Source organism: Myodes glareolus, chromosome X (assembly GCF_982192425.1).
Source record: "Myodes glareolus chromosome X, mMyoGla1.1, whole genome shotgun sequence".
Lineage (NCBI taxonomy): Eukaryota > Metazoa > Chordata > Mammalia > Rodentia > Cricetidae > Myodes > Myodes glareolus.
The window spans coordinates 108,416,113-108,444,022 of NC_142053.1; the positions used below are offsets into that span (position 1 = coordinate 108,416,113).

General features: G+C 40.0%; 1 protein-coding gene across 2 annotated transcripts in view; it reads right to left on the bottom strand.

Moving 5' to 3' along the window:
• Arhgap6 (Rho GTPase activating protein 6) overlaps window positions 1-27,910 on the bottom strand; it is a 501,238-nt gene that overhangs the window by 233,040 nt on the left and 240,288 nt on the right. The window contains exon 1 of one of the 2 annotated variants that reach the window (XM_048446252.3): window positions 23,502-23,753. The exons of the other annotated variant lie outside the window; for it this stretch is intronic. Coding sequence (XP_048302209.2) covers window positions 23,502-23,546 — 45 coding nt within the window. The 5' untranslated portion in view covers window positions 23,547-23,753. Of the gene's footprint in view, window positions 1-23,501; window positions 23,754-27,910 lie in introns of those variants that run through there. 2 annotated transcript variants of the gene reach the window in all.

Consider the following 27,910-nt stretch of genomic DNA (forward strand, 5'->3'; position numbering starts at 1 on the left):
AGTTGATGGAGACTTAGGCTTTTTTTCATTTTTTTTTACTATTATGAGTAGTATATATATACTCAAATACATATTTCTCTTGTTTATGGCCCTAAGAGTAGTACCATGAGCTCACATAGTAACTGCATGTTTAAGTTATTGTAGAACTGACAAGCTCTTTTTTCAAACTGGCTACATCATTTTAAAGTCTCACCAGCAGTTTGTGAGGGTTCTAATTTTTTTCAAATCCTAGGCATCACTTTTTATTATCTTTTTCATTGTTGCCAGCTTAGTGGTTATAAACTAGCATTTCCTGTGATTTTCATTTTTATTTCCAAGTGAATAATCATTTGATTTTGTGTGTGTTTTCATGCCCTGTTGGTGAGCTTTATGTTTTCAAGGGCTTATTGGAGAAAAATAGTGAGGAGTTGTGGTGCGGGAGAATTGTATTCTGTCAATCATATTTTAATAAAATGCTGATTGGCCAGGCAGGCAGTATAGGCGGGAAAGCCAGACAGGAAGTAGGGGTGGAGCAATGAGAACAGGAGAATTCTGGGAAGCAGGGAAGTTCCTCTGCCACTCCTGTGCAGACCACCGAAGAGGCAACATGTAAGCTGTCACACTGAGAAAGGTACTGAGCCCACGTGGGTAACGTAGATAAGGATAATGGGGTAACATAAGTTATAAGAGCTAATAAGTAGCCTGACCAAATGGGCCAATCAGTTTATAACCTTATGGAGTCCTGTGATTGATTTTCCTTGGGACTTGCTGGCTTGTTGGGGTACTGGGTGGGACAGAAACCCCAACGAGCTGGCCCTCATGCTACAGATGGCGCCAACGTGGATAACTGAATCCACAGAAAGCTTGAGAAAGCTTGGGAACGAATAGAGTAAAGCATGTTTTGTTGGTAGCAGCAATTTCTCAGGTCTGCTCTGTTTGCTAGAGCAAGCAAGTGCTCTCGTCTAAGGGAGGCTTCCTGACTCAGCTTTAGCTGCAAAACTTTGTAGCTCATTAAGAGGTCCTGCCACGAAACACTTAAACTGTGTTGATGAAAAGCTGAATGCATGCTTTTCGGTTTTCAGCAGTAGCAGGAAAAAAGCTGCGCTGTTTTAAAATGTTGGCTTTCTGGACTGTCCTGCCAGAGCAAACTCTAACTCTTTCAGGCAGGCAGTCCGACTGAGTGTGGTCTGTGAGCAGAATGCTGCAGCTTGCTTGCTAGCAGGGACCTTGAAATGCCACAGAGCTGTGGCAATAAAAATGGCTTCAGCAGTACCTCTACCATGAGACTGGAAAGCTAAGAAATGGCCTAGATCCAGCTGTCAAAGCCATGGTTTTAGGCTCATGTGGTCAGAAAAAAGGAGAGATATACAGTAAAGAGAGATTCAAAGACAAAAAAAAAAAAACCTCTAAATGGTTTATAGTGTGTTACAAATAAATGCAGGATAAAAGTTAAAGTTCTTAAAGTAAAAAGAGAGTAGTTATGTGTGGTGGTACACACCTTTAATCCCAATGCCCGGAAGGTAGAGGCATATTGACTTCTGTGACTTCAAGGGGTAGAGGCAGATTGACCTCTGTGACTTCAAGGTGTGGTAGCACACACCTTTAATCCCAATGCCTGGGAGGTAGAGACAGAAGGATCTCTGAGTTCAAGGTGTGGTAGCACATACCTTTAATCCTAGCACTGGGGAAGCAGAGACGCATGGATCTCTGTGAGTTCAAGGTGTGGTAGCAAACACCTTTGAGCCCAGTACTGGGGAGGCAGAGGCAAAGGGATCTCTGTGAGTTCAAGGACAGCCTGGTCTACAGAGTTATTCCAATACAAAGATATATACAGAGAACCTGTCTCAAAAAGCCAAAAGTTAACAGTAAAATTAAAAGAAATAGAGGTTGAAATAAAGCCGCATAAAGATGGAAAATACACAGAGAATCTTGATACTGTGTGTTATTATGCTCTCTTTGAATTGTTTGAATGCTGAGGAAGGAGCAACAGCTGCTAAAAGACTTTTGTTTATAAATGCTGCTGAACTAACCCAAGCTAGGTATTTTGAAAATACCTTGGCTTCAAAATTGAAGGCAAAAGGTATGTTACTTTGGAGAAGAGATTCTGCTTTTGTTTCCACAGAAAACGAGAGGCTCTGGATTTATTCAGAGTTAAGAAAAATCACCTTTGACCAAGGGAGGCCACCTGAAAAATCTCCGACAGGAATAGATGGCCCAGATGTCTGTTTTACATCCAGAACAGATTCAAGACTACTGCCTGAGATGATCAAGACTCACAAGATACTCCAGTCAGGACTTGATTATAACTCTAAATTTTCTTTAGGTCCCCATAAGATCATCAGCGCCCCCATCCAGCAGGAAGTAGCCTGAAATACTACGCCCACATTCCCAACAAATGGACTATGGGTATTTTTCTTTGTTTAAAAAAAAAAGAGGGAAATGGTGCGGGAGAATTGTATTCTGTCAATCATATTTTAATAAAATGCTGATTGGCCAGGCAGGCAGTATAGGCGGGAAAGCCAGACAGGAAGTAGGGGTGGAGCAATGAGAACAGGAGAATTCTGGGAAGCAGGGAAGTTCCTCTGCCACTCCTGTGCAGACCACCGAAGAGGCAACATGTAAGCTGTCACACTGAGAAAGGTACTGAGCCCACGTGGGTAACGTAGATAAGGATAATGGGGTAACATAAGTTACAAGAGCTAATAAGTAGCCTGACCAAATGGGCCAATCAGTTTATAACCTTATGGAGTCCTGTGATTGATTTTCCTTGGGACTTGCTGGCTTGTTGGGGTACTGGGTGGGACAGAAACCCCAACGAGCTGGCCCTCATGCTACAGAGTTGTAGAATTCAACAGAGTAGTGAATGAATCAGATATAGAAATAACATTCTACAGCTGAATATTTTTTCTTCTGCTAGCACACTTAACACCCTAAGGGACTTTTGAATAGTTTTAATATTGAGAGTGGACTTTGTGAGCTATCAGTCGCTTACCTAAAATATGATAGAATTATCTTCAGCAAAACACTGAAAATAGAACTATAAGCTATGTGTTCACTGGCCAAAGGTCTTATCCATGACTTCTGAGTCAAAAATTAAGAACCCATTCTGGCAGCCCACTAAGCAGATATGATGTGCGCATATTTGTAGGTGGCTGGAAACAAGGAGAAGGGGATGGTTTGATAACAAAAATGGCAACCAACTTCTCAATGTATAATATGTGACAAGTTTGTTGTAAACAGCAAGAATTGTGTAATTCTCAGTTAAAATATCTACCAGTCTCTTCATAATCCTTCAAGGGTCTTTTATTATTACTGTTCTTGGTGGGAATTTGTTTTTCTGCAACAGAGAAAGGAAACCAAGTCCTTTTCACAGCCATGGTCACCTTCTGTTATGGTTAGCAGCCATGGAGAGTCCTTAAACAGAAAACTCCACCCTGCTGTTATAAAACCATCTCTAGTGTTGGATAATTGTACTGGGGATGGTTCAAAAGACATCCAGTAGTCCCCGACTGGACTGACAGGGTTCTATAAGGAGATATGATGACAAAATTTGGTCAGCAGGGATGCTGCTATTCAAATTGAAATACTAGGATCCTCTTTTTGCTAGTTAATTGGCATGGAAAAATTGCTGTTCAGAGGCAGCTAAGACCAGGAGAAAGCATATTTACAGGAATTAGAATCTCACAATATGTATCCATCAATTTTTATGATGATGGTTGAGAAGATAACCAAATTTGGAGAAGCTATGGCTATCCCAGCAATATAAAGGCACTGTATGCTAACTGTCTTTAATTTCATTGTCTTTTAATACTATGAGAAAATTGATCAACACAAACACACTCCATACTTTACATATTTCATCTTCCCTTTTTTCCTAGATCTCAATCTTCATACTGTGATTCATCCAAGACTATCATTCTTCTTACTATCCCAACCCACCTGGTAAGGCCTCTCAGAATACCTACTGCTTCACTCACTCACTTTTTGTACTTACTTTCTTCCATCTTCTATGTCTTTTGGCTCCATGAGTTTTTCTTACCAATGTCTTCCTAAAGAACATTCCTTGTCTTCAACCATCTACTATCCCTTTAGCCTATAGATCAGGCAGAGACATCACTTTTCTAAGCATAACAGATACAGTAAAGTTGAACTGACTCTATGGCCTGCAGGGAAGTGGGCAGAGTTTGTCTCAGGATGTATCCCGTGATATATATGTCAAATGTTAAGTCAGAACCTGTGGCCACGTGCCCTCTGACCTTTCAGAGTGCTGCTGCTAAGCATTGGAACAGAACTCTTAACCCAGGGGCCTTTGCCACTATTCCATAAGAGATATGAAGGTACACCAGGGAATCCATGTTCAGGGTTACATTTCCAGAGCTGAACAGGGGGAAATAAGAAGGGTGTGCCATTTACTTTGTGAAATGGTTACTGTTAGAATACGTGCAAACTTCAGGGATCTATTTTTAAGAGAAGGATTCTGTTTATAAATACACGGGTGGTTTAACAATTTTTAAAAAGAGCACCACAGGAAATGAAACTATATGACCTCCTTCTAATGTGTCTTTGCTTCCAAAGAGAAAAAAGATGAGACAAAAAAAAGTTGTTCATAAGCAACTAGGATGGCTAGGACCAAAACGCTGAAGAGGCAGCTCCTGCTCCCGAGGATGTGAAAAAAAAAAAAAAAAAACTGGACCTGTTGAGGATGTGTAAAAGTATTTAGTCAGTTTCAGAAAACAGCTCCCCAGAAGAGAGAATGGAGTCCCCATGATGACCCAGAAACTACACTCCAGAGGGAATCTTCCTGAGCAATGAAAGCATGCATCTACACAAAACACGTAACTGTTCATAGCAGCAAGAAAGCAAGTGAAAGCAAGACAAACATATGTTCCCTGATTAAAGAATAAACAAAATGAGTCCTATCTGTAAGATGAAAGATCAGGGTTAAAGATGTGACTCAGTCTATAGAATGCTTGCCTGGCTTGCACTTAAGCCCTGAGATCCATCCTCAGTGCCACATAAAACCAGGCATGATGGCACACATCTTTAATCCCAACACTCAGGACACAGAAGCAAAATGATCAGAATTTCAAGGTCATTATCAACTACATAGTGAGTTCAAGATGAACATAAATATACATATATATACATGTGTATGTATATAGTTATTTGATGACTATATATATACATATACATATATAGTCATTTGATAGAGAATTACCTGGTTGTAAGAAGGAACTTCTTCCTGATAACATGCTTCAACATATATATAACTTGAAAGCATGCTAACTGAAAGGAGTCAACGGGAAAGGATCCTACATTACGTGGGCTCATTTATATTAAAAAAAAATCCATATTAAGTAGTCGAGAGGCAGAAAGCAAAGTATTAGCTTTCCATGGCCTAAAGTGCCAGTCGCCATGGAGATGAATGAAGAAAGACTGCTAATAATATGGAGTTACTTTGAAGAAGGCAAAAGTACACTAAACTTTCTCAGCTGATATAACTGACCACTCCCACAAAATATGTATTAGTGTACATATTCCTTCTTTGTGCATTGAAAATTCCAGATAGGTTTAATGTCCCTTAAATTTGTACCACAGGCTAAATTGAACAAAAGAAATTTCTCACTACGACATTCTGTTCCACAGCCTTTCAAGGGCCCTAGAAAATACCCTACATAGCAAACAGTCTTTAAATGTACCCTGGAACTGTGTCCCAATATTAGTAAAAAAAAAAAAAACCACCAGTCTTCCTAGCAACCTCATACTAATGTACATTTTCAACTATATTTAACAACTTTAGTAAAGGATAAAAATATTAAAAGCTTTTATTTTTAAGGAACAGCGATTAACTAAGATCTTTTCATTGAATTAATGAGAGAAGAGTATGTAGCTTCCACAAAATAACTTATTTTGCCACCTAACAGGGGAGAAAATTCTTGTGAAGGTATATAGGAAGTTATTCACCAAACCATATTCTCTCTCTCTCTCTCTCTCTCTCTCTCTCTCTCTCTCTCTCTCTCTCTCTCTCTCCTTTCCTCCTTATCGCTCTCCCCCCCAAGAAAAGAAAATACTGGTTTTGAATTGTCTTTCTATATTAAAGAACAAAGCATTGATCAGCATGACACTACACAGAACCGAGTCATTTCCACATCCCTGTGCAACACAGCACAACTGTGAAAGGAGGTAAGTGTGTCTGAGTTTGGATTTGCACCGCCCAATTACTTTCCTAAAACCAAACCCCCTATGTAGACCAAGCCACAAACTTTTTTGACAGAGGTCTCTACAAGTCACAGGTTGCCAGTTTCTAAGTGAAGCATGCTATGGTTCTCACAAGGGTGCTGACCTGATTTCTATTTTCAACTGGAATTTCCTCCTCTAGGGTCATTTGATCCCCACCCTCAGGGACATTTTTCTAGTTCCCTGTTCCCACCCCACCTAGCCCCTTGCTTTGGAATCAAAGAGAATTCCAAGCTCAGACTCCTGTACAGTGCAACGGTAAGACTCATGGTTATGCTTAAACTCTTGGGGGAGCTAACACAGTGAGCCTATGGCGATGAAGAAAGACACCAAGGTGACATTTACTCAGGAAGCTGCTGAGATCTAAGGCAAGACCTGCAGGAAATGATAGCAGGAGGCCATGTCGTAGAGCAAAAGCTGTTAAGGCATCTCCATTCAAAGGGGTCACAGGAATGTGAACAAGTCAGCCAAAAGAAACACCAGAGAGTGGAAGACCAGGCCACATCCCTTGGCAAAATACGGCTGCACTGGCAAGACAGCAAGCTCACTTACACACTCATCCAGCTCTGCGGCAGAGTTACTCTGTAAGCTTACTATGCAGGGTTGAAAGCACGGAACAGTTGTATGTTTATAGTGAGCCTTTCTTTACAGTCTCTCCTTTACAGGAGCTCTGGATGCAGTGATGTTAAACCTCAGTGTATAAACAAGAAGACCCGCAATTCTAAATCAATAAAAGAATGACAGTGTTCACAGTCTAATTCTCCTCTTTGACAAGATAAACACAACAACCTTTAAAATGTTATTCTCCTTACAGTACTTACCTAATAAGTCATGAAAACCCCCATTGTTTTACCCTATACTCCCATTTACTTGGGTATTGTTTTGTTTTGTTTTGTTTCTTTTTTCAAGGTAGAGTTTCCCTATGTAGCTTCGGAGACTGTCTTGAAATGTGTTCTGAAGCTGAGGCTAGCCTTGAACTCACAGAGATCCGCCTGCCTCTCTCTCCCGAGGGCTGGGATTAAAGGCGCATGCCACCCATTTATTTATTTTTATTTTTTTTATTTTATTACTTAAAAAATTATCAATCCAAATTCCCACTCCCTCCCCTCCTCCTTCTCCCCTCCCACACCTTCCACAGACCCTTCCACCCCACCCCACTCCAATCCCAAGAGAGGGCTATGCACCCTGCCCTGTCAAAAGCCCAGGGCCCTCACTACTACATCCAGGCCAAACAAAGTTTACATCCAAAGAGAATAGGATTCCAAGAAGCCAGTACATGCCATAGAGACAAATCCCAGTCTGCCTCAATTGTCAACCCCTTTCAGAGTAGACTCTCAGTCCAGTTGGAGTTGGTGAGCTACCATTAGTTCAAGCAAACTGTCTCAATGGATGAACCCTTCACGGTCTTGGATTCCCTGCTCACACTCTCATTCCTTCCTCTCTTCAACTGGACCTTGGGAGCTCAGTCCAGTGCTCTAATGTGGGTGATATTAAAGATAATCATCAGTCTGACTACAGGGTAAGGCCGGTTCAGACACCCTCTCCTCTATTGCTTAGGGACCTAGCTGGGGTCATCCCTGTGGGTTCTTGGACATTATTCTAGAGCCAAGTTTCTTGCTAACTCCATAATGCCTCCCTCAATCAAGATATCTTTCCGTGCTCTCCTATCAGTCCTTCCGCCATCTCGAATATCCCATTCCCTCAAGTTTTCTTCAACCCTCCTTCTCCCCTTCCTTCTACCTTCTGCCCCCTTGCTCCTAACTCACCCATTTATTTTTAACATCAATTCCGTTTATGTGAAGTTGTACTTCTTTTTAATTTGACAACACTTATTGTAACATGTTATCCTAAAAGGACAGTGAAAGTATCCTAAGATCAGCAAACACATTGACCTGCTAGTAAGTTTCTTTATGAATCAAATCTGGTTTAAACTTCCAGAAACATCACTGTTAAGGAGTCTTTAGTATATAGTATTGTAAACCGACCATTATAGCTATAATGTACATAATTCAAGTATGGTATTTATAAAATTCTGCATCTCTAGGATTTCAATCCAAGAGTTGCATGTTTTAGTACCTAAAGATTTATAAAGTTTTATATGTTTTTAATGTTATAATGTATCTTTTGCAATTTTAATTTTCCTCCTTAATTAAGTGTATATGTGTGTTTCTGTGTGGATGTTTGCACATCAATACAGTTGTACACAGGGGCCAGAAGGCACTGGAGCCCCTGGATCAAGATTTACAGGCAGTTCTGAGCCAATTTGGGTGCCAGAAACTCAATTCAGGTCCTCTGGGAGAGCAGATGCACTCTTAACCACTGAGTCATCTGCCCTGGCCCCCAAAGTTAAGGGGTTTTGTTTTTCTTGAGACGATGTATCACTGTGTAGCACTGACTGGCCTTGAACTCTCAGTGTAGATCAGGCTGGCCTTGAAACTCAGAGATTTGCCTGCCTCACCCTCCTGAGTGCTGAAATTAAATGTGTGTACTACCATGGCAGGCCTTGATTTTATTTTTTTTAATTACTATTTATACCTTAAATCCAAAGGATTTTCCAGTGAAGTAGAAACTGGGAAAAGAAGATCAGCTTCACACACTTCAACCTATATACATATATGCATTACTTTTTGTGCAAGAGCTGGCTTTATTTTGTACCTTGTACTTACATAACACTAGACCTGTCTAAAGAAACTATGGTAGTTTGAGACTCATTTTAGACTAGAAATAAACTCTTGCAGTAAAGGGCCAGATAGCAAAGCTATACAGTCTTTTGCAAATATTTGATTTTGACATTGTATCCACAGCTAATATGTAAATGAATGGATGTGGATGTGCTTTAATAAAACTTTATATATAGACCCAAAATATTATTCACTATAATTTTCACATGACCTGAAATATTCAGATTTTTTTCAACCATCTAAAAATGTAAAACTTGTGCTGGAGAGATAATTCAATGGTTAAGAACACTGGCTACTCCTATAGAGGACCCAGGTTGAATGCCCAGCATCTGCATGGAAGCTCAGAACCATCTGTAACGCTGTTCCAAGGTTATCTGCCACCATCTCCTTACTATCTTGAGCACCAGGCACAGACATGGTGCGCAGATACACATTCACGCAAAACACACATACATACAAAATGGTAAATAAACACAATGCAAACATTATTCTTAGTTTGCAAGACACTTACGAAGGAGGCAGGGGTCTGGACTGACCCATGGGCCACAGTTTGCTGACCCTTCATTTAATAACTAACACTACAGTTTCGGGTATTTGTCTGAACAAAGTAGAAGAAAAGGCAGGAAATGGCAGCTGTGCAATTAAGTTGATATAATGAAGGAAAATGAAGCAAAATTTTTACACTTCAGATACAAGAGATTTCATGTATCTATTTTATTTTTAATTTACCCCATTTATTTACATGTCAGGATAGATAATAAATTAGTCATTTTAAAATTATTTTTTCCAACTGTAAATCACCTCATTTGTAATTGCTTCTGATTTTAAAACAAGCACCAAGGGTATAAAAACTGTTAAGTGAGACTCATAAATAGAAGTAAATATAAAAATCTTCAGGGAGTTGTTGGTCAAAGGACACAAATTTTCAGGTAAACAAGAGGAGAGTTTAAATTTTTATTGTTAGTACTAAGTGATGACTATAGTTAAGAAAATTTTTATTTATTTGAGAACTGCTAACATAAGATGCAGTGTTCTTACCACAAAACAAGCGTAGGAGGCTATAATTCTGTTAGCTACCTTTATTTATGCATTCCAGAATGCATACATGCTTAAAAATTTATTGCATATCATAAACACAAACATATTTTTGTGCAACCAAGAATAAACTTTGAGGTACTGGGGAAATGGCTCAGTGGTTAAGAGCTCTTCAGAATGCAAAGGGACAGAGAAATGAATGGAACTGATGTGCATGCTATGAAAGACACAAGGAAGAAATGAAAATTTATAATAAAAAAAGAGTTCTTCTGGAGGACCCAGGTTCAATTTCCAGCACCCATATGATGGCTCATAATAACCTCTAACTCCAGTTCCAGGGGATCTGATGCCCTCTCCTGGCTTTCATGGCCACTGTGCATATGCTGCACAGACATGTACGCATGCAAATCACAAACACACAGAAAGTAAACATAAGTCTATGTATAAAAAAGAAGAAACCTTGAGACAGTTGTGTTGGTGCACATCTATTTCAGTACACAAGAGTTAGAAGAGGATTGGCAAGAGTTTGAGAGCAGCCTAGGACAGGTAGTGAAATCCAGGGCTGTTTAGGCTACAGACTGAGTTTTTTTCCAAATCATGGAAGTATTACAAATGAGTAGAGAAACAGAAATATAAAAAGATAGACTGATTGGTTTTTTTTGAAGTCTTTAAAGAAATTATGAATGCCTCCATTTGCTAGTTTGAGGAACAAGAGCTACTGAAGAATAAACTAGGGAAGACTGTGGCAATTCTGATTAAACATAAACATTATTTATATAATATTTTAAAAGAAAATTATTATCCTATTACTATGTTCTTGGAATATCAGTGAAAGGACACCCAAATTTTACATCTGTTGTATATGATGAAATATATAGATTTTCAGTATAGAACAAATTCATTGACCAAATTGCAAGAAAAATGAAATAGATAAATTTCTGTCTTCTTAAAAACATTAGTGCACTCAGCAATATGATTAAACATTGTGTGTGTGTGTGTGTGTGTGTGTGTGTGTGTGTGTGTGTGTAGTCAGTGCATTTCTGCACTTCTTAACTTCTTTTTCCACTCCCCTTTTCTGCATCTTCATCTTGAAAGGAAAGCATTTCCTTACCCAAGACAATAGCTATGTAAATGTGATTTGCTCTGGCCAATGGCAGGTAAGAGGAAACAGCAATGTGCTAGATTCCTGTTTATACCCTGGGAGTACTTTATTGATTCTATTTACATTATTGCGCTCCTAACTATATATGAAGCATCCTATGAGCCAGAGTAGTCTGTCACATAACATTAGTCTGACAATAGCTAACCGATACAAACACAACTCTATATTCATACAGCACACTATAAAGTAAGCATTAGTTCCATGTTCCAATACTTTATGATGATGATGCATTAAATAGAAAAGCGCATCTCAGCACAGATATCACCTAGAACAGTGGTTCTCCACCTTTGGGTGACAATCCCTTTGAAGCTAAGTGACCCATGCACACGGGTTGCCAAAGACCATCGGAGAACACAGGTGTTTACATTATGATTCATAACAGTAGCAAAATTACAGTTATTAAGTAGCAACAAAATTTTATGGTTGAGGGTCACCATAACATGAAAAACCGTACTAAAGGGCTGCAACATTAGAAAGGCTGAAAATCAATATCCTAAAAAAAATCCCATAATTCTTCAAATCAAAGCTGTCCTTGGGCTCTCTAGAAGAATCGAGGCTTTTTTTTTAACAAATGTTTGCGATGAATGATAATAGAGAGTTCTAGTAATGGAATGCTAGTTGCCTAACTTACTGAAAGGAAGAGCTGGGTTCCATATGTCTAAGTTGTAAAAATAGTCTCCCTTTCCAATATAATCATATAATGAAGCACCACTGAGTGAGGCACACAGTAAAAATTGTGCTTATGTTTGCACAATCGGACAATATCAACACTTGTGATACCTTATGTTTTTTTCTAAATGGTGGGAACTAAATAAATGCAGGAAGTCTTTGTAGCTGTGTCCTAATGATAAGGTTTTACTCTGCAGCCATCCTGAAAGAAAAAAAACCCCAGCAATTACGGGTGTTTTAAACCAGCTAATCTTGATAAGGGCCAATCTTTTCCCCAAGAGAGGTCTATGAACTGCCGCTCCCTTTAGAATGAATGAGTAAGAATGCGTGTGTACCACAAATGCCAGGGTTTACATAACCACTGTACTGACCAGAGCCACTGCAAATACATGAGGTGCTTGTGTTTATCCTTGTTTATAAACATTTTTGGAAAACATTGATGAAGGAAGACGGCAAGTTCACGTGTACCTTTTCCAGGTTTAACCATTAAAGTTCCAGGTCATTCCTGAAATGGATATTCCATTAGGACAGTCATGTAAAAAAGACAAGAGAAGCATTCAAGCAGCATTAAATTCTGCCATGTTTTATTCAAAATCACTTTAATAATGAAAATTATAAAATCACAACAGTCAATTAAAAGTATCAAACAGGAAGATCATTGGTAGTGGTGGTGGTGGTGGTGGTGGTGGTGTGTGTGTGTGTGTGTGTGTGTGTGTGTGTGTCTGTGTGTGTGTGTGTGTGTGTGTGTGTGTGTGTGATGCTGATGTTGTTAAGAAAACAACACTAAAATCCTGCTCATCTCTTTATAATTTTATAATTTTCTCTCGCTGTTTATGTTCAATGTTCAATGCGGTCAGAGACCTTCCCAGTGTGGGAAGGATGAAGAGAATACTTAGATTATAGAAGCATCTTTTTAAAAGATTAAGTAAAATGATATATGTAGGCTATTCATATCCTCATGAAAAATGCTCAACAAATATTGAATATTATTATTACTACTGTCAAACTAAATGTTTCTAAAAGGTCAAGTGCATTAAATCATTAATTAATCCTTTGCCAGTAGTGCATGGACCAAGCATGTATCAGGCACATGCTACAAGTTGCCAGCTAGACAGTCATTGGTCCATGGTTTTGGCCTCTGTCTTTTAATATTTTCCAATGTTTTCTGCATATTGTCTTCAAAGAAACAATTAGAAACAATTAGACAGACACGGTGACAGTAGATGTACATGTGTTTTAGGCTGTTTTCTAAAATGCTCTGACACATATATAGCCATTTTCTTGAGAATATTACTGTTTGCTTTTTGTGGCTGCATAAAATTCTAGTGTGTTTGTGTACCTCATTTTCTTTATCAATTTTTTTCTACTTCTGGGCAACTATGGCAAATCCACTCTCAAGCTATTGTGAATAGTACAAGAATAAACATAGATGTGCAAGTGTCTCTTTGATATGCCATCGACTTAGACTCCTTAGGTTTATTCCTAAGAGTAGCACAGCTGGGAAATATAGTAGCTTTATTTTTTAAAGAAAGCTCTGTATAGATTTAAACAGTGGCTGCAACAGCTTATGTTCCCACCAGCAGTATATAAGGATTGCTCTTTCCTCACATCCTCACCACCATTTGCTGGCATGTGTTCTCTCTATTGTTTGTTTTTATGATGATAGCAATTTTTTATATGGCAAGATAGAATTTCAAAACAACTTCCCTGATAGCTGAAGATCTTGACATTCCTTCCCTTTTTGAGCATTTATTGGCCATTCATATTTTTTTCTTCTGAGAACTATTGACTTCATTTTACTGACTGGATGATTTGGTGGGTGATTTTACAGTACTCATGCAAGCTGAATATCAGCACCCTGTTTGATACATAGTTATCAAAACATCATGCATTATAAAAGAAATAACCACCAGCAAAGAACCAGCTCACAGAATGGAGTAAAAGATCTCGGAAATGGTCATTTTCTCTTTGCCAAATTAACTGGGTTACAAGGAGGTTCCATTGCAGTCTTAGGTTGCAACCAGAAGAAATAAATAACAATACTTTTATGCTAAAAGCTGAAACCATACTTATCAATCAGGGAAAAGCTAAATGAATTCTTTGTTTTTCACTGTTTAGAAAAGAAAATACATTAGAGTAATCATGAGCTTAGAGGGAAAATTATCCCTCGCAGTTTTTATTTATGGTAATAAATTTTGATCAGAGCACTCAATAGTGTTCTTCTAAGTTACATATGTAATTATTATTTTTTTTGAGACAGGGTTTCTCTGTGTAACATCCCTAGCTGTCTTGGAACTAGCTCTTGTAGACCAGGCTGGCCTTGCACTCACAAAGACTCATCTGCCTCTCTGCCTCTCAAGTACTGGGATTAAAGGCATGTGCCACCACCACCTAGCTATGTATATAATTATATGTTTACATATACATATGTCATAATGGTAGTGAAGATTATATCCTTTAATGAGCATATGACTATCCCTACTGGGATATATAGAACACATTGGTGGATGTAGCACAGTTAATAAAAACCCAGAAACAGATATTGGGGTTCAATCTGAAGGTCAGAAAAGCAAAACATCCAGCAAAGGGCTCTTTACAGCACTTCAGAATATCTTGCTTCACAGAAAAGTCTGTTGAATATGCTAGGCCTGTAGTCCAAAGATAGAGGCTCCAACGCTGCAAAGGAACTTTGGGTGATTGTCCAGGCAGCCAGCTGTTTCTGTCATTTCTCACATTTTTTGGAAGTCATTTGCTCACACTTCCTGCTTACTCAGTTAATATTATTTCCTTCTTGGGTCTGTGAGGGAGTTGAAGACTAGATAGTTATAGTTTTCCTTATTTACCTTATGCAAGTTACCAGAAAGCAAGTTATGATAGAAAATAAATTAGGTACAAGACTTTGGACTCATCAAGATAGGATAGATAGGAAATATTTTCTCTGACATTGTCAAATGCAAATGAACTAGACACTGTTGATGTATTTATTGCCTGTATATATTGCATATAGTCATTGTACTTATTGTATATAGCTTTCTTATATTAGCTATAGCCTTCCTTTTCCTTTTAGACAAAAAGGGGAAATGTAGTGATATTTCTTTTGTATTTTAATAAATAAAGTTTGTCTGATGATCAGAGAGTAAAACAGCCCCACTGGTCAGTCTTATAGACCAGGCAGAGGTGACACACACCTTTAATTCCAGCAGTCACACTAGTTTGTCAGAGAAACTGGGTGGTAGTGGTGCATGCCTTTAGTCCCAGCCATAGAGAGGAATATAAGATGGGAGGAGACAGCTCTCAACAGTCATTCTAAGTATTCCTGGAGGCAGAATCGCCATTATGAACTGAGGTAGAGGTAAGAGTCAGTGGCTGGCTGTTTTGTTTTTCTGACCTTCAGATTGAACCCTAATATCTGTCTCTGGGTTTTTATTAATCATGCTACAGGTGGAATTTGAACAATACATGAATAGTTTAAATATGCCAGTTACATACTTTAAGCAATTTGGGACCCCTCTAAAAGAATATAGGCTCTTTCATTAGTAAATGAGCTCAAGACTGCATGCACTGAGGTTGAACTCTCTGTTCGCCAATGCCTTCAACTCAGGTTGGTACTCTCTGCCAGCATCTTCCCCTCCACACACACAGTGAAAGGAAACAAAGCATCTGCCCTTCTATGTTCTGGGCTCTGCCTTACCGCACATATCTCACTAGAATGTCTGGGCTTTGTTCAAGGAGATGGGAAAACAAAAGGCCAAGATGCCAAGGGATGGATTGTTGCAGCCTACTGTTTCATCTCCAGATTTTGCTCTCTGGACACATTGCTAGTATCCCTTCCAGTCATGCTGAGAGTCATTGGGTTGTCATACCATTGCTCCTTCCATGACCAGAGTTCCACATAGCTAATCACTGAGTCCTTTGCCACCCTTCATTGCTTTCCTTACATCTGTCAACATGTCAGAAATAGCTCTTTCTTCAAGTTAAGCATTTTGAGTGCCTTTTCTGTTTAGATCTTAACACTACGATTTCCGCTATGATTCAATAACTTAAAGCAAGAGAATGGCCTATGTTTTGAGACAAAAGTGAAATGATTTTTGTTCAGATAGTCATTTTAAATTTTGTTTAGACCATTAAGACCAACATCATAGCATCGGGTAGAGCATGAAAGTCATATGCATATATACAGAAATAACACTGAGCGCTACCATTTCAAATTATTCTGAAAACTTAAGTTACAATCCCTTTAGTACAGTTCTATTGTTCTGTGGGTGTAACTAAAGTGATACCACTATAGTAGAGATCTACAATATTATCCAGGGATTTGTGCCTGTATGAAGCAGCACCCACCCAACATAAGGTTGCTCAGGAAATGCAGAACAGGCCACTCTCCATGCCAAAAGATGCCTTCAGTTTGTTTAAAACTTGTACTGACTCACACAATTTCTTTACCAGATACTTCAGTCAGCTGGATAAAGGGACCATCTAAAAACATATTGTTAAAGTTAATCTTCAAAAGTTGGTGTTCCCATAGCAACTTTCCTCCAAATTCTTCTGAAAAAATCTTTTCAGAAATCTAGTTTAGTTGACACCCCAAATGCTCACATTTTATTATAATTTTTTAATTAGAAAGTGCTAAGAATATATCAGCCAAGATGGAAAGGAAAACCTAATGGATTTTCACTTCAAAGGGTCACAACATCTTTTAAGGAAAGCAGAAGTAAAACCATATTTAAGTGAACAATGATCATATTTAAACTTATGATCAAATTCCTAGTGTGCCTCATATCCTTTGTTCATATCAAATACTATGCATGTAACTCCGTGGACGGAGTACCAGGCTAGCGTGCTGTATTCACAGCAAAGTAACCTGCCTCTACATAAAGAAACCAGTACTATGTCGGTGGTGATGACAGCCCCTTTTTTCCCTCAACCCTTGTTCCTTTTATCCTTTGTTTAAAAGAGAACACGTGTGTCTGAGAGAGCTGGTGACTGCTGTCCAAAATCTAGCAAGTTGCTAGTAACTCTATCTGCTCCTTGTCCATCATTTGGGAGCCTACATTCTAAAACATTCTTAAAACAGATCATTAAGTGAGATGGCCTGAGGTTTAGAAAAGACGCTTACAATCATGTCACCAGTAGAGAAGATCACTCACCAACAACAGGCTCCCCTGTGCTTGTCCAGGTGGGATTGAGGATGAAGAGTTTAAAGCCACAGCCTCCCTCCTTTCTCACTTTTCCTTTCAGTGCAAAAAATCTATGCCACATCCCTAGGCAATAGAACAAAAGAACACGCCCACACGTCTTGCTCTCAGGCTGTTGAAGGTCTGTTGTCCATCCATGAAGGTTTTCTGAGAACGATTCACATCCTCTTTTCAGAACTATACCTTAAGGTTTTAGACATAGACTTACCAGATTTGAGCAACCGTCATGCCTGCTGAGTCCTAAAAGAGAAAGGAAGCACACCAGGTATGGCTAATAGCCGTTAATGCATAGAGAAGGAAACAGTTCTTAATCCCAGGATTTGGAAGAACATTGGGACTGAGAAAACAAGAGGCAAAGTCCCAAAGTGTCAAGACTTCTATAATGACGACACCCTTCGCAGTATCAGTACTTCAAGGCATGCAATATGTTGTATAGTTGGGATTCACATCCATCACAGTGCATTTTTCATTTTATCAAAACCATCTTCTAAAAAGCTGAGAAATATACATGAATTGTTTTGAGGTACATCATACAAAATGGTTCTCCAAACAGTAAAGATTTTGATTTCTATGTAAATACATCTCAGGTGGGGCTTTGGGTGCTCAGCACAATTGACACTTGGAAGTGGACAATTCCTCGCTGCGTATTGTTATATATTGTAGGATGCATACCTGTCCTCCAGTATCTAAAAAGTAGATGACAGGCACAGCTCCTTCCATTAGTGACTTTAAAAAAACTGCCCTGAGACCTTGTCAAATGTCCCCTCATAGAGAACTACTAACTTAAATTAAAAACGAAAATTGGGGCGCATATTGGCAGCCCACAATATGTAGACCAAGAAGCATTTCTAAGTCTCCAATATCCTGAGACAGTTTCACTTAAATGAACACTAGCCTTTAAAACCAGGGAGCTCTCTGAAGCTTTGTACTCTACCACTTTGGTGTCACATAAAGTATAACGTTGTGCTATCAAGTACTGCTTTATTGTTGATTCCTAGATTTCAATAGATTGGAGCTTTTGCTCCTTCAGCAGTAAGTTCTGAGCTAAGTAAGTCAGTATCTACTGTTTCTAAATGTGACTGATATCAGAATGACCCACAAAGGTTTTTCAGATTATTGATTTCCAGTCTGGTCTTTGGATGCTCATTTAGTAGAAATTGTGTAAAAAGATGAAGGCAACATCTTAACAGTACCCACTCTATCTGTAACTCACTAAATAATGAACGACAAGTAAACTTTGAAAACTCCCATTATAGTCGTTGTGAAAACCAGAAGCTAATTTGTTCCACTGCCTAGTCTAGGCAGTGGAGATAAGATGGAAATATATTGGTGAAGGCTTGTTCTGAACAAGCCTCCACTTCAGTTTAGAGAAATGAGCCCTGAATATAAAATATGATAAGAAACCCAATTAAAGCAGAGACTCATGAGGTATGATCGATAGGAACTGAGAGGGGTCAGAAACACTTTGAAGAAAGCCTTCAAGGAAGGAGACTCTTTCCCTGCCTATAATGTGAAGGCTGCAGAAGAGTGTGCCCTACAAAAATTGTTCTCGGCTTAAAGGACAGATACAAAGGCTCCTCAAGGAGACAGTGGTCAATTTTATAGATCATAAAATACTGTGACAAGACTAGAGAAGATCATGTAAGAGGGCTTAAAGGGTTAAGGTCAAGAACGAATATTATTCTACTTGCAATAGAAACAAACCAAAGGGCTAAAAGCACTACATTTCCCTGTATCCTTTTATTATTAAAGGATTCTTCTCAATACATGGTCCCCCACCTGTTTTCTGCGATGGTAGAGTCTAGAAACTATCAAGGGGGAAATGAGGAACCAAGAATACAGCAAAGAATTCTTATGATTGGACCATACTCTCACAACCAAGTTGAAAATCAAAGCCATCCAGTGAAGGGTTATCACAAGATGGGGGAAGAAGTTCATTCGAAAAATGCAAAAATAAAATTAAGCAACATGTAGTATCTGTTTCAATGATTGGCTGATATCTTTACTATACAGTATCCAGTGGGAATCTGATTATCCAGTAACAGTGATGCTTACTGCATAGTTTGGAAGTTGGGAGGCATGCCTTCTTTAAACAATAGGGCTTCTAGACCAAAGAGGCTTCATCCAAGAAAGAATGTAACAGAGAAAAATACCATGCTGGGAAGATGGGAGGTTAGGAAAGGTGTTTATAATGAGTAGAGGTGTTCATCAAGGGAATTCAGTGACCTCTCATTTATTCACAAGTTGAAGTTTTTGTTGTTGTTTTGTTTTTAACTTTTATAAGGAGACAAATGCAAAGCAAACAGTAATATTTTTTGCTCCATTACTTAGCTGTCCCCACTGGCAGCACTTATGGATGGCAAGTGATTTTTATCTCTACAGCCCTGCAGCAGAGCCCAGCTTTTGACATCTTCAGAATTACCAAAGAGCACCCTGTATTCAACATTACTGAATCGTGAAACAACTCTAATGACTTCAAAGTCTACGGAAAATGAACGCTTCTAGAGGGACCACAGGGAAAGTTTTGTACTAAGACCTCTGCGCTCGATCCTGTGTTAAGAGAAGGCTCACTACCAAGGCTCACTACCAAGGCTTAATCTTTTGGGTCAGCTCCTTAGAACACTGTTAAGTGGAACTGGGTGGAGTCAACTTCTGATTACAATGTTTTGGTCAAAAGTACAGATGACAGGGCAAGCACACCAAACAGGAAATGAGGTCAGCAACGGAACTGTTAAGAAGTCTGCTGAGTGAAATGGGAAGAGAGTGAACAGATTAAGATTAGGTCTCATCTCTACAGGATTCATGCAGCCTAGCCATCATGACATGCTCAACAAGCACCTACTAGGCTCCCAGCAGTTTGCTAGATACTGGTATGATGACAGGGACAAGATGCACCCAGTTCTCCACAGAGTTTTCTATCTACCAATCAAACAGAAATAAATGCTCTCAGTCCAGTGGCTTTTCAGGTGGGCTATACTGAGCATTTCATTTGCCTTTCTTTGTTCAGTTCAAGAAGAGCAAAGGTCAATGACTCAAAAGCAAAAACTTGGAGAGAACTCACTGACACCACAGGGCCAATTTTCAAATCTAAATCTTTTTCTACTGCCTTTTTGGGAAAGTCAAGAGGATATGGCATTGAACTTCTTAGAAATTTAAAATTCTAAAAAATTTAAATTTAAAATTTAGAAATTTAGAATTAGGACTCTACTATGCAAATTAAGAAGGTATTTGACCAAGTGATTTGACAATATGGGTGAACATATTAAATCACTAAAAGCCATATTAAATCACTAAAAGCCTCTTATTTTGCTGCTAGATGTTTTCCACAACAGAGGGTATTGGAAGAGAAATAATTGGGTTTAACTGTTTCAACCATATAAATAACACAGAAGAATTCCGTCAAGACAGGACACCTGGGTAATGTCCTTGGTTCTGTCACTGAACTATTTCTGCACCACCTTCATCTCTCCTGCTCTTCCGTTTGATTTATTTAAACCAGAGGATGGAAAAATCTGCATAATCCACAAGTCTACCAGTTGAATCTGAGGCTAAAATAAACCCAGTTTTTTTCCAATCACTTTGAAATTTGAATGAAATCTGATGATGCTTAATAGCCTGTAGGTTCTCCAGAAGTGTGGCCAAAAACCATTGGTTCACTCATTGCATCCTTAACATCCTTGCTATTTATACTCTATTCCCTGTACATCCTATCCAAACTAAGTCTGGTAGGTTTGATTTCCTAAACTCCTCTCAAATACGTCAATGGCTTACTACGTTCTTCCTAGCTATTATAAAACACAGGTCATCTTCTCCCATCTCTCTGTTAGAAGACAGGTCGCATTATAGATACAACCTATTCTTCAATTTGGAGCCAGAGCAAGCATCCCCAAATCTGATCAAGTCACCAAGAGATATTCAAGGACAACACCCAGTTGTGATGATGGAATAGCCAGGAACTGAATGTGAGAAAACCACGGAGGGAACACTTTGAACAGGAACATAAGCTGCTATGATACATTCTGCAGTGAAGATAAAGAAAAGCATCGTTGTACCACACTTTGAAAAAGTAACTGATACTATAAATTTCCAATGCTCTTATCACTTATGCATTTTCTCAGTGATGTTTAAAGTGGACCTTAAGAGGTGAATGAAGTGTCCTGTGTCTGGGAAATTGTTCAAATACATATCACACAATAGGCACTCCACAAAAGGTTTTTTTTTTTTTTGAGTGAATAAACGACAAGCACTTATTTAGTATATATAGTCTTGCTTTGGACAGGAAATAAAAAGCTCCAAGGAAAGAATATTAACTATTTATCCCTGGGTTTTATTTCAGGGGAGTAAAGAAGTACAAAAGACTCATAGAGGGGAATTCTTTCCCAGAAAGACCATAGTGCAGTCAAACCACACAGAGCAAAGCAAGCGGAATATTTGTGATGAAGGACAAAACAAGTCCAGAATTATTAAAATCCCAAATGACTGAGGTAGACAGAGTTCAGCACTGAATCTTCAGCCCAGAAGGGTCTTGCTACTGTGAAAAGCAACAGGTTGTACTTCAAATTCCACCTACTATGCTGCTGAACACAACTGCTTCATCATTATAGAGGATATATATATATATATATATATATATATATATATATATATATATATATATATATCAGAGCACCCAGGTGATTTCTTTCAGAAACGCTCTCTAAAATCTCCCCTTTCCCAGTCCTAATACAAAGCACATGTGTATGAAGCCCAAATTAGTAGAAAGGGCTGCTCACCGTCAAATATTTAGAGCCTAAGAGGATACAGTAGCATGAGCTTGACCATGAATTTATTATTTTAGGAGAGATAAATTAAAATAACAATGTGAAATACTTGGGTTGTATTTATAGATTTGTATATGGAAGTAATAACCATTCATTAAATGGTCACATAAGCTTTTAAGTAAGGAGCCAGCTATCACCTCTCCTCGGCCACCAGCACGCTAAGGAGGGGCTCAAAACAACCTGTAATTACAAGCCAAAAGGCACCAGGACACAGCTTCTGGACAATATGTTGAAGGCAGATGATGAGAGAGCACAAATAGGACAGAATAGCAACCATTGCAGAAACCTGATTACCCTTAAGACCACTTTAAAAGGTCAATCCCATAGCCACCAGTGCCTCCGCAGAAACGCACAAGCATCAGTAACTGTGGAACGCTTGCTTGACTTTTCTGGACAAACAACTATGCTAAACCAGAGAAAGAGCTGTTTCTTGTTCCTTGAAGATCATCCTAGGAAAGAAACTTAACAGTTTCCTAGCTCACAACCTCACCTTTCCAGTGGAAAGGCGTGATAAGAGATGCTCAGTCTGCCCCAGTGGCCGGTCTAGAACCAACCCAGGCAGCTCCTGAAACCTCGGAGCCTACCATTTCTGATTGCATCATAGCCTTCCTTGAAATAAAAAAAATACACTTTTAATGTAGGGAGCAGATTGGGAGTATGTAAATTCCAGACAGCCTTTGCCTTACTATAAATATTGATTTTTTTTTCTTGTCAGCTCTTTGTCTTGTCTGTTTCTCTCCAGTTTTTTTTCTTTTAAATTGGCAGTCAGAATGCTCAATCTCAACAGTGAAAAGCACGTCAGAGAAAGCACAGTAAACTAGGAGACGACAGAACAACAGTGGCGTCTCATCTCAAAACTACGCATCTTCAAAGTTGAAAATAAAAGGTCTAAAAGCTGTTGCCTGTCCCCTCCCGACAGTCTTCAGAAGTAGTGCTCATTGTTTAAATATCTTTCTTTTCTCCCTTCTTGTCTTCTTTCTCTCTCTCTCTCTCAAAAAAAAAAATTCTTAATCTAGAATTTTGTTTGGTTAGCCATTAATGTGAAAGGTGGACTCCTTCAAAGGACACAAGTTCCATAAGCTTTCCTTATATTGCCTGTGTTCAGTGGGTACCTGCAGCGACAGCACAAAATAAATCCCCAATAAATATTTGTGGGACATTGAAGTCAACAGAAAGAGGAGAGGTCACCATGAGGTAAGGAAGGATCCAACAGAGGACTCCCTGGTAAGCCCTTGGATTAAGTAGATAATTGGTAACCTCCTGTCCCTTTCCACACTCCTAGGAAAATGTACAAACTCCTTCCAAGGAATAAACTCGGTGCACTTAAAGCTCCCTGCGACATTTCGCCAGCAACTCCGCTGGCCGCACATCCAGATTAGCAGATAGCCTTCACTTCTATCTACCTCAATTCTGGTCTTTCCATTATATCTGACCAAAAGCAGCAAGGTAGTGATGGGGTCCAGCCCCAGGTAGTGGACTCAGTGACCACTGCTCAAGTGAAAGGAACAGGGACACTGAGTGCACGGACTGCTTCACGCATAGATTTCGAGGAGCATGGCTGAGTTCTGGAGCAGGTGGCCCTCCCGGGTGAGGTACCTCCACACCCAATTCCCCAGCCAAAAGACCTCTAGAGAGCGACCCCATCACCTCCACGCAGTCCCCCTACTTCGCCAGCCAAGTGGCGCCCCCTTTTGTCTCCGTGCCTGCCGGGACACTCACTTACCGCGTAGTGCAGTCGCGGCTTCTCGCTGTAGGACGGGTCCCCCATGTCCCCGCCTGGAGGAGCAGCAGGCTCTCCTGCTCAGCCTAGGGTCACAGTGTCTCTCGGAGGTTCCCTTACTTCACTGCCATCTCAGAGTAAGCTCTGGGCGTCAGCCCTGCTGTGCTCTGAGCGCACTGAGCCCGAGCTTGGCTCCGGGAGTCGCTGGCACCAAGTCCCGAGGCAGAGCCTGTGGGGACCGGGAGGAGGAGGCAGTGAGCAGGGGGAGGGCGAGGAGGAGGAGGGAGCGGCCAAGTCTGATGAGATGGGCGGGCATTTAATTCCTTCCGCTCCTGGCCAGTCCCTGCTGAGGCAGTGGCCGCTGCCAGCTGTTGGAGGCTGCAGCCACTGAGGTCGCCCAAGACAGGTGTCAGGTTGGTCAATGTCCCGCCTCCTAGCACTTGACTCCTCCCCGGCCCCCTAGTCTTGACATTCAAGGCTGGGACTTCAACACCTGCGCAGAGAAGAGCTGAGGTTTCCAAGAGAAATTTTGATTAACTTTGAAAGAGCTGGGCGCCTGTTGCTAGAAGGCAATTCCCATCAGTTTCAAGGGAGTTGAGGGTCTTGCAAAGCCTTGATCTGAGTCTCAAAATGCTGGGACCCTCAGAAATCTCAGGCACAGGAGAAGGATCTAAGCAATACTGCCTCTGGGACCTGCTGAAGCTAGGAGGATGATTTCGAAGGCTGGACCAGAAAGGCTAAGGAAGTTTGCACTAGGCAGAAAGTGGGAAGAAAGCCCAAAGAGCTAGTGGTAGAGAATTTGTTAGAACAGGAGTGAGTTTCCACCCCGGCTGGATTTGAGCATGCACTGCAGGGTAAGGGGCAGCACTGAACAAGGAGCTATCTGCTGCTTTGATCCTTAGGTGTCAACAGGGAAAACAGAGCTGCAAAAATTTCGAAATAAAAGAGGAACACTACTGGCAAACACTGCCAGGCAAATCAACTCGTTTTTTTAGCACACGCTGGAACTGCACAATAACTCATACAATTGGTTTCTGCTCTAAATTCCCTCCATGGAAACCTGTCCTTTAAAACACCTCATTAAAAAAGTCACCAAGTTTCCTCAGAGAGAAATGCGGACAAAGCAGGAGGTGGGGGTAGAGTGGGGATAGAGTGGAGGCTCCAGAGACGTGAAATTCACTAACTCAGGCCCCAGATTGGTAGCTTTGATGAAGGAAGTGGACTTGGGGGTGACTTAACACTAGTTCTTCAGTGTCCTGTCTATTGAACTATAGAAACACCCTCTGCCAGATCTGTATTAGGGGCAAAGAGAAAAAAGTAGGCTTTGGTCCTTGTCAAATTTATGTGGACAGACCTGTTCACCAACAGACACATAATTATTTGAAAACAATTGACAGCATATTCATAACAAACAGTGGAAATTGTGAGCACCAAGGTGCAGGAATCCTAGCTGATTTCACAATGGTCCAACCGTCTGAAAAACTGGACAGTTATATTGAAGCTGACTGCATGTGTGCCTTCTCATGCAACGATTCACTTTGGAGCAGCGCTGGTGGTATAGCGGTGAGCATAGCTGCCTTCCACTCATGCATACATGGGAATAATTTAAATGATCACACCACATACAATTATGTTCATAATATTTTCAGGCATAGTTGCACACAATGGGAATACTCCAAACATTGGTAAACTGGTGCATAGAAGTCATCTTCAGGATATGTGCATTGTAAAATAATGCTCAGAAAAAGTCACATATGATCCCTGGTAACAGAAGTCAGAATAGCAATGATCAAGGTGGAGAATGGGGACTAGGAAGGAAGCAGAGAGCAATTTGTGTTCTGGGGTGCTAAAGACGGTCTGTAGTTTGATCTGTGAGACAGTTACTGGAGCATATTTGTGTGTAAACAGCCATTGCACCATAGAGTTCAGCAGACTGGAGCCACTTTACTATGTGTATTTTACTCTGCCATAAAACATACAAAATAAACTTAAAGTCAAGCTTCTTCTCAAACAGAAATCAGCAGCCAGAATGTTGCCTATATTATGAGCAAGCCGTTCAGTTGTTTGCCTGTACCTCTCGTTCTCCCTGCAGTCTGCATTGCTCAGGTCCCCTACTCCTGTGCTATAAAGCGAGGACAGGATCAACCCATTCACTTTTGAGGCTTTCCTGCTCAAACATGTCCAGGCAGGACTGGGAGAATGACACACTAAAATTCTCTCCTTTTACTTTCATTCTTATCTGTTGCTGAAAATATCCTTTAGAAGGAAGTCTTCAAAGAAAATAGAGAACTACTGCCCACTTTGTAATCTTCCACCCTTCAAAGACGAACAACTGCCACAGCCTAGGGAGGATGTGTGTATGAAAACGAGATATGAGGTGGGCTAACCATGATAGGCCTGGCTTAGGGACGTTTGCTTCACCGATTTCGACCCAGATGAACTCTCTGGCAGAAGAGGATAACTTAGCTTTGGGGCCACACAGTGAGGCCCTGTTTCCAACAAGCAAACCAGATGAACTCTGGCTTCAGGAATTCTTTTGTCATCGAAGCCTGGAGTTTCAATTAAGCACCCATCTCTTTGAGGAATGCTACATTAACAATATATCTAAACAAGAAACATTGAGTTTCTGTTTGATAAAAAAAACCCTTCATTAGAGTCTTTTGATCATTACTTTTGAGCAATTCACCTTTTAAAACTGGGTTGTCCCAGAATTTGCTTGCATTGTATCCTTGAAAATGCAGCAATAGAAGAATTCATGCTTCCCAATCTGTGCACTTACATTTTAGACAGGATTTTTGTCTTCTAGAATATTTCTTTCTAAAGTGCTATTATTAAGTTGCCATGAAATCGATGTGATGTCTCACACATCCCATGGTAGAAGGGGTTTTGTGGTATAGGACAAGGATTTAAGAAGATGAATGGTTAGTTCTCCAGCAAAGACACCTCATAAAAACATCATCTATGCATTCAAATCTCAGCCCATGTGTTGAAGGCGCGAGTCACAAAACGGAACCTTAAAGATTGTACCTAGTACTAAGAGGTCTGGGCACTTGGAAATAATTTAAATTCACCAATTATTTCTAGTTAAGTACATTTATTTCTAGGTCTACTCTTGAATCTCCAGGTGTGTCTTCCCAAATTGTTCACTTTTCCAAACCCATTCAGTGCATCAGTCCATGTGCTCTGGGTGAGCTCAGCTGTATCTTATGGTGCATGAGGCTTCAAAGTTCATATTTGACCATTTAGGATAATGGGGGATACTGCAGGAAACAAGAGACACAAGAAACTTTTCTGTTGGATCCAAACGTCTACCCATTCATTAGTTAAGGGCTATGAGGCTAATACTCGCTTTTCTTCTGTTGTTGTGGCACTAGAATGGAACCCAGGGCTTCATGCATGGTAGGGCAAGTACTTTTTCCCCCCAAGCTATATCCCTAGGCCTGGTTCCACTTAAAAATAAATTTCTCTATATTTATAATTCTCCCCAGAGGCGACTCAAAAATAATCTCTGAGTTACTCTAACAGTATCATCGCCAAGAGAAAGGCGTGTGTGCCACGTTAATAGTAGAGCGCCTGTGCATTCCTGCTCCCAGACACTGCGGCACTATGAACACTGAATCTTGTCTCCCAGAGCATTCAACTTAAAATGGACTCCACCAGCCTATATGTTCAGTTGCAATTTTCCATGTTTGGTGAAAACTCAAGGGTGATTGCTTACTGTTGCTCGGGAAAACCTTAATTACATTTGTGAAAGCAAATTAAACTGCGGAGTTTCGAAGGCGCCAAGAACACACCTGAGAGTGCTTAGCTCCATCAATGTTATTGCAATGGCCATGGGAGCTGCTTGAGCAGTGTATTCCTACTCCAAGTCCAGTGTTTCCACTCCTCCATCCAATTATCCTGATAGCCCAGCCCTTTAAAGTAGTTTATCGTTTTGAAACAGAAAGAGACACCAATTTAGGGGCAACACAACTAATGTTTTACAGAACATTTCTGCATCTACGTTTCAGCCACGTTAAGGAAAGGAGTGCTCTTAATTCCAGGTCCCCATCCCTTTCTATTCATAGCCATGGCCTCATCCTGAAGTGTAAGACATCTATTTTTTTTTGATTTGTTTATTTTTATTTTATGTGTATAGGTGTTTTGCCTGCATGTATGTCTGTACAACATTTGCGTACAGGGTTTTTGGAGGCCAGAAGTTGTATGATACTCTGGAACTGGAGTTCCAGGCAGTTGTTATTTGCCATGTGGGTACTGCAAAACAAGTGTTCTTAACCATTGAGCCATCTCTCTACTCCCAACAGCATCCTATTTTTGATTGGTTTCATTTCCTGTCTTCCTTTTTACACTATAGTTCCTCAAATCACGTGACACTCATAATTCTTTGTTGTGGAGCAGCCCTGTGTCCTATA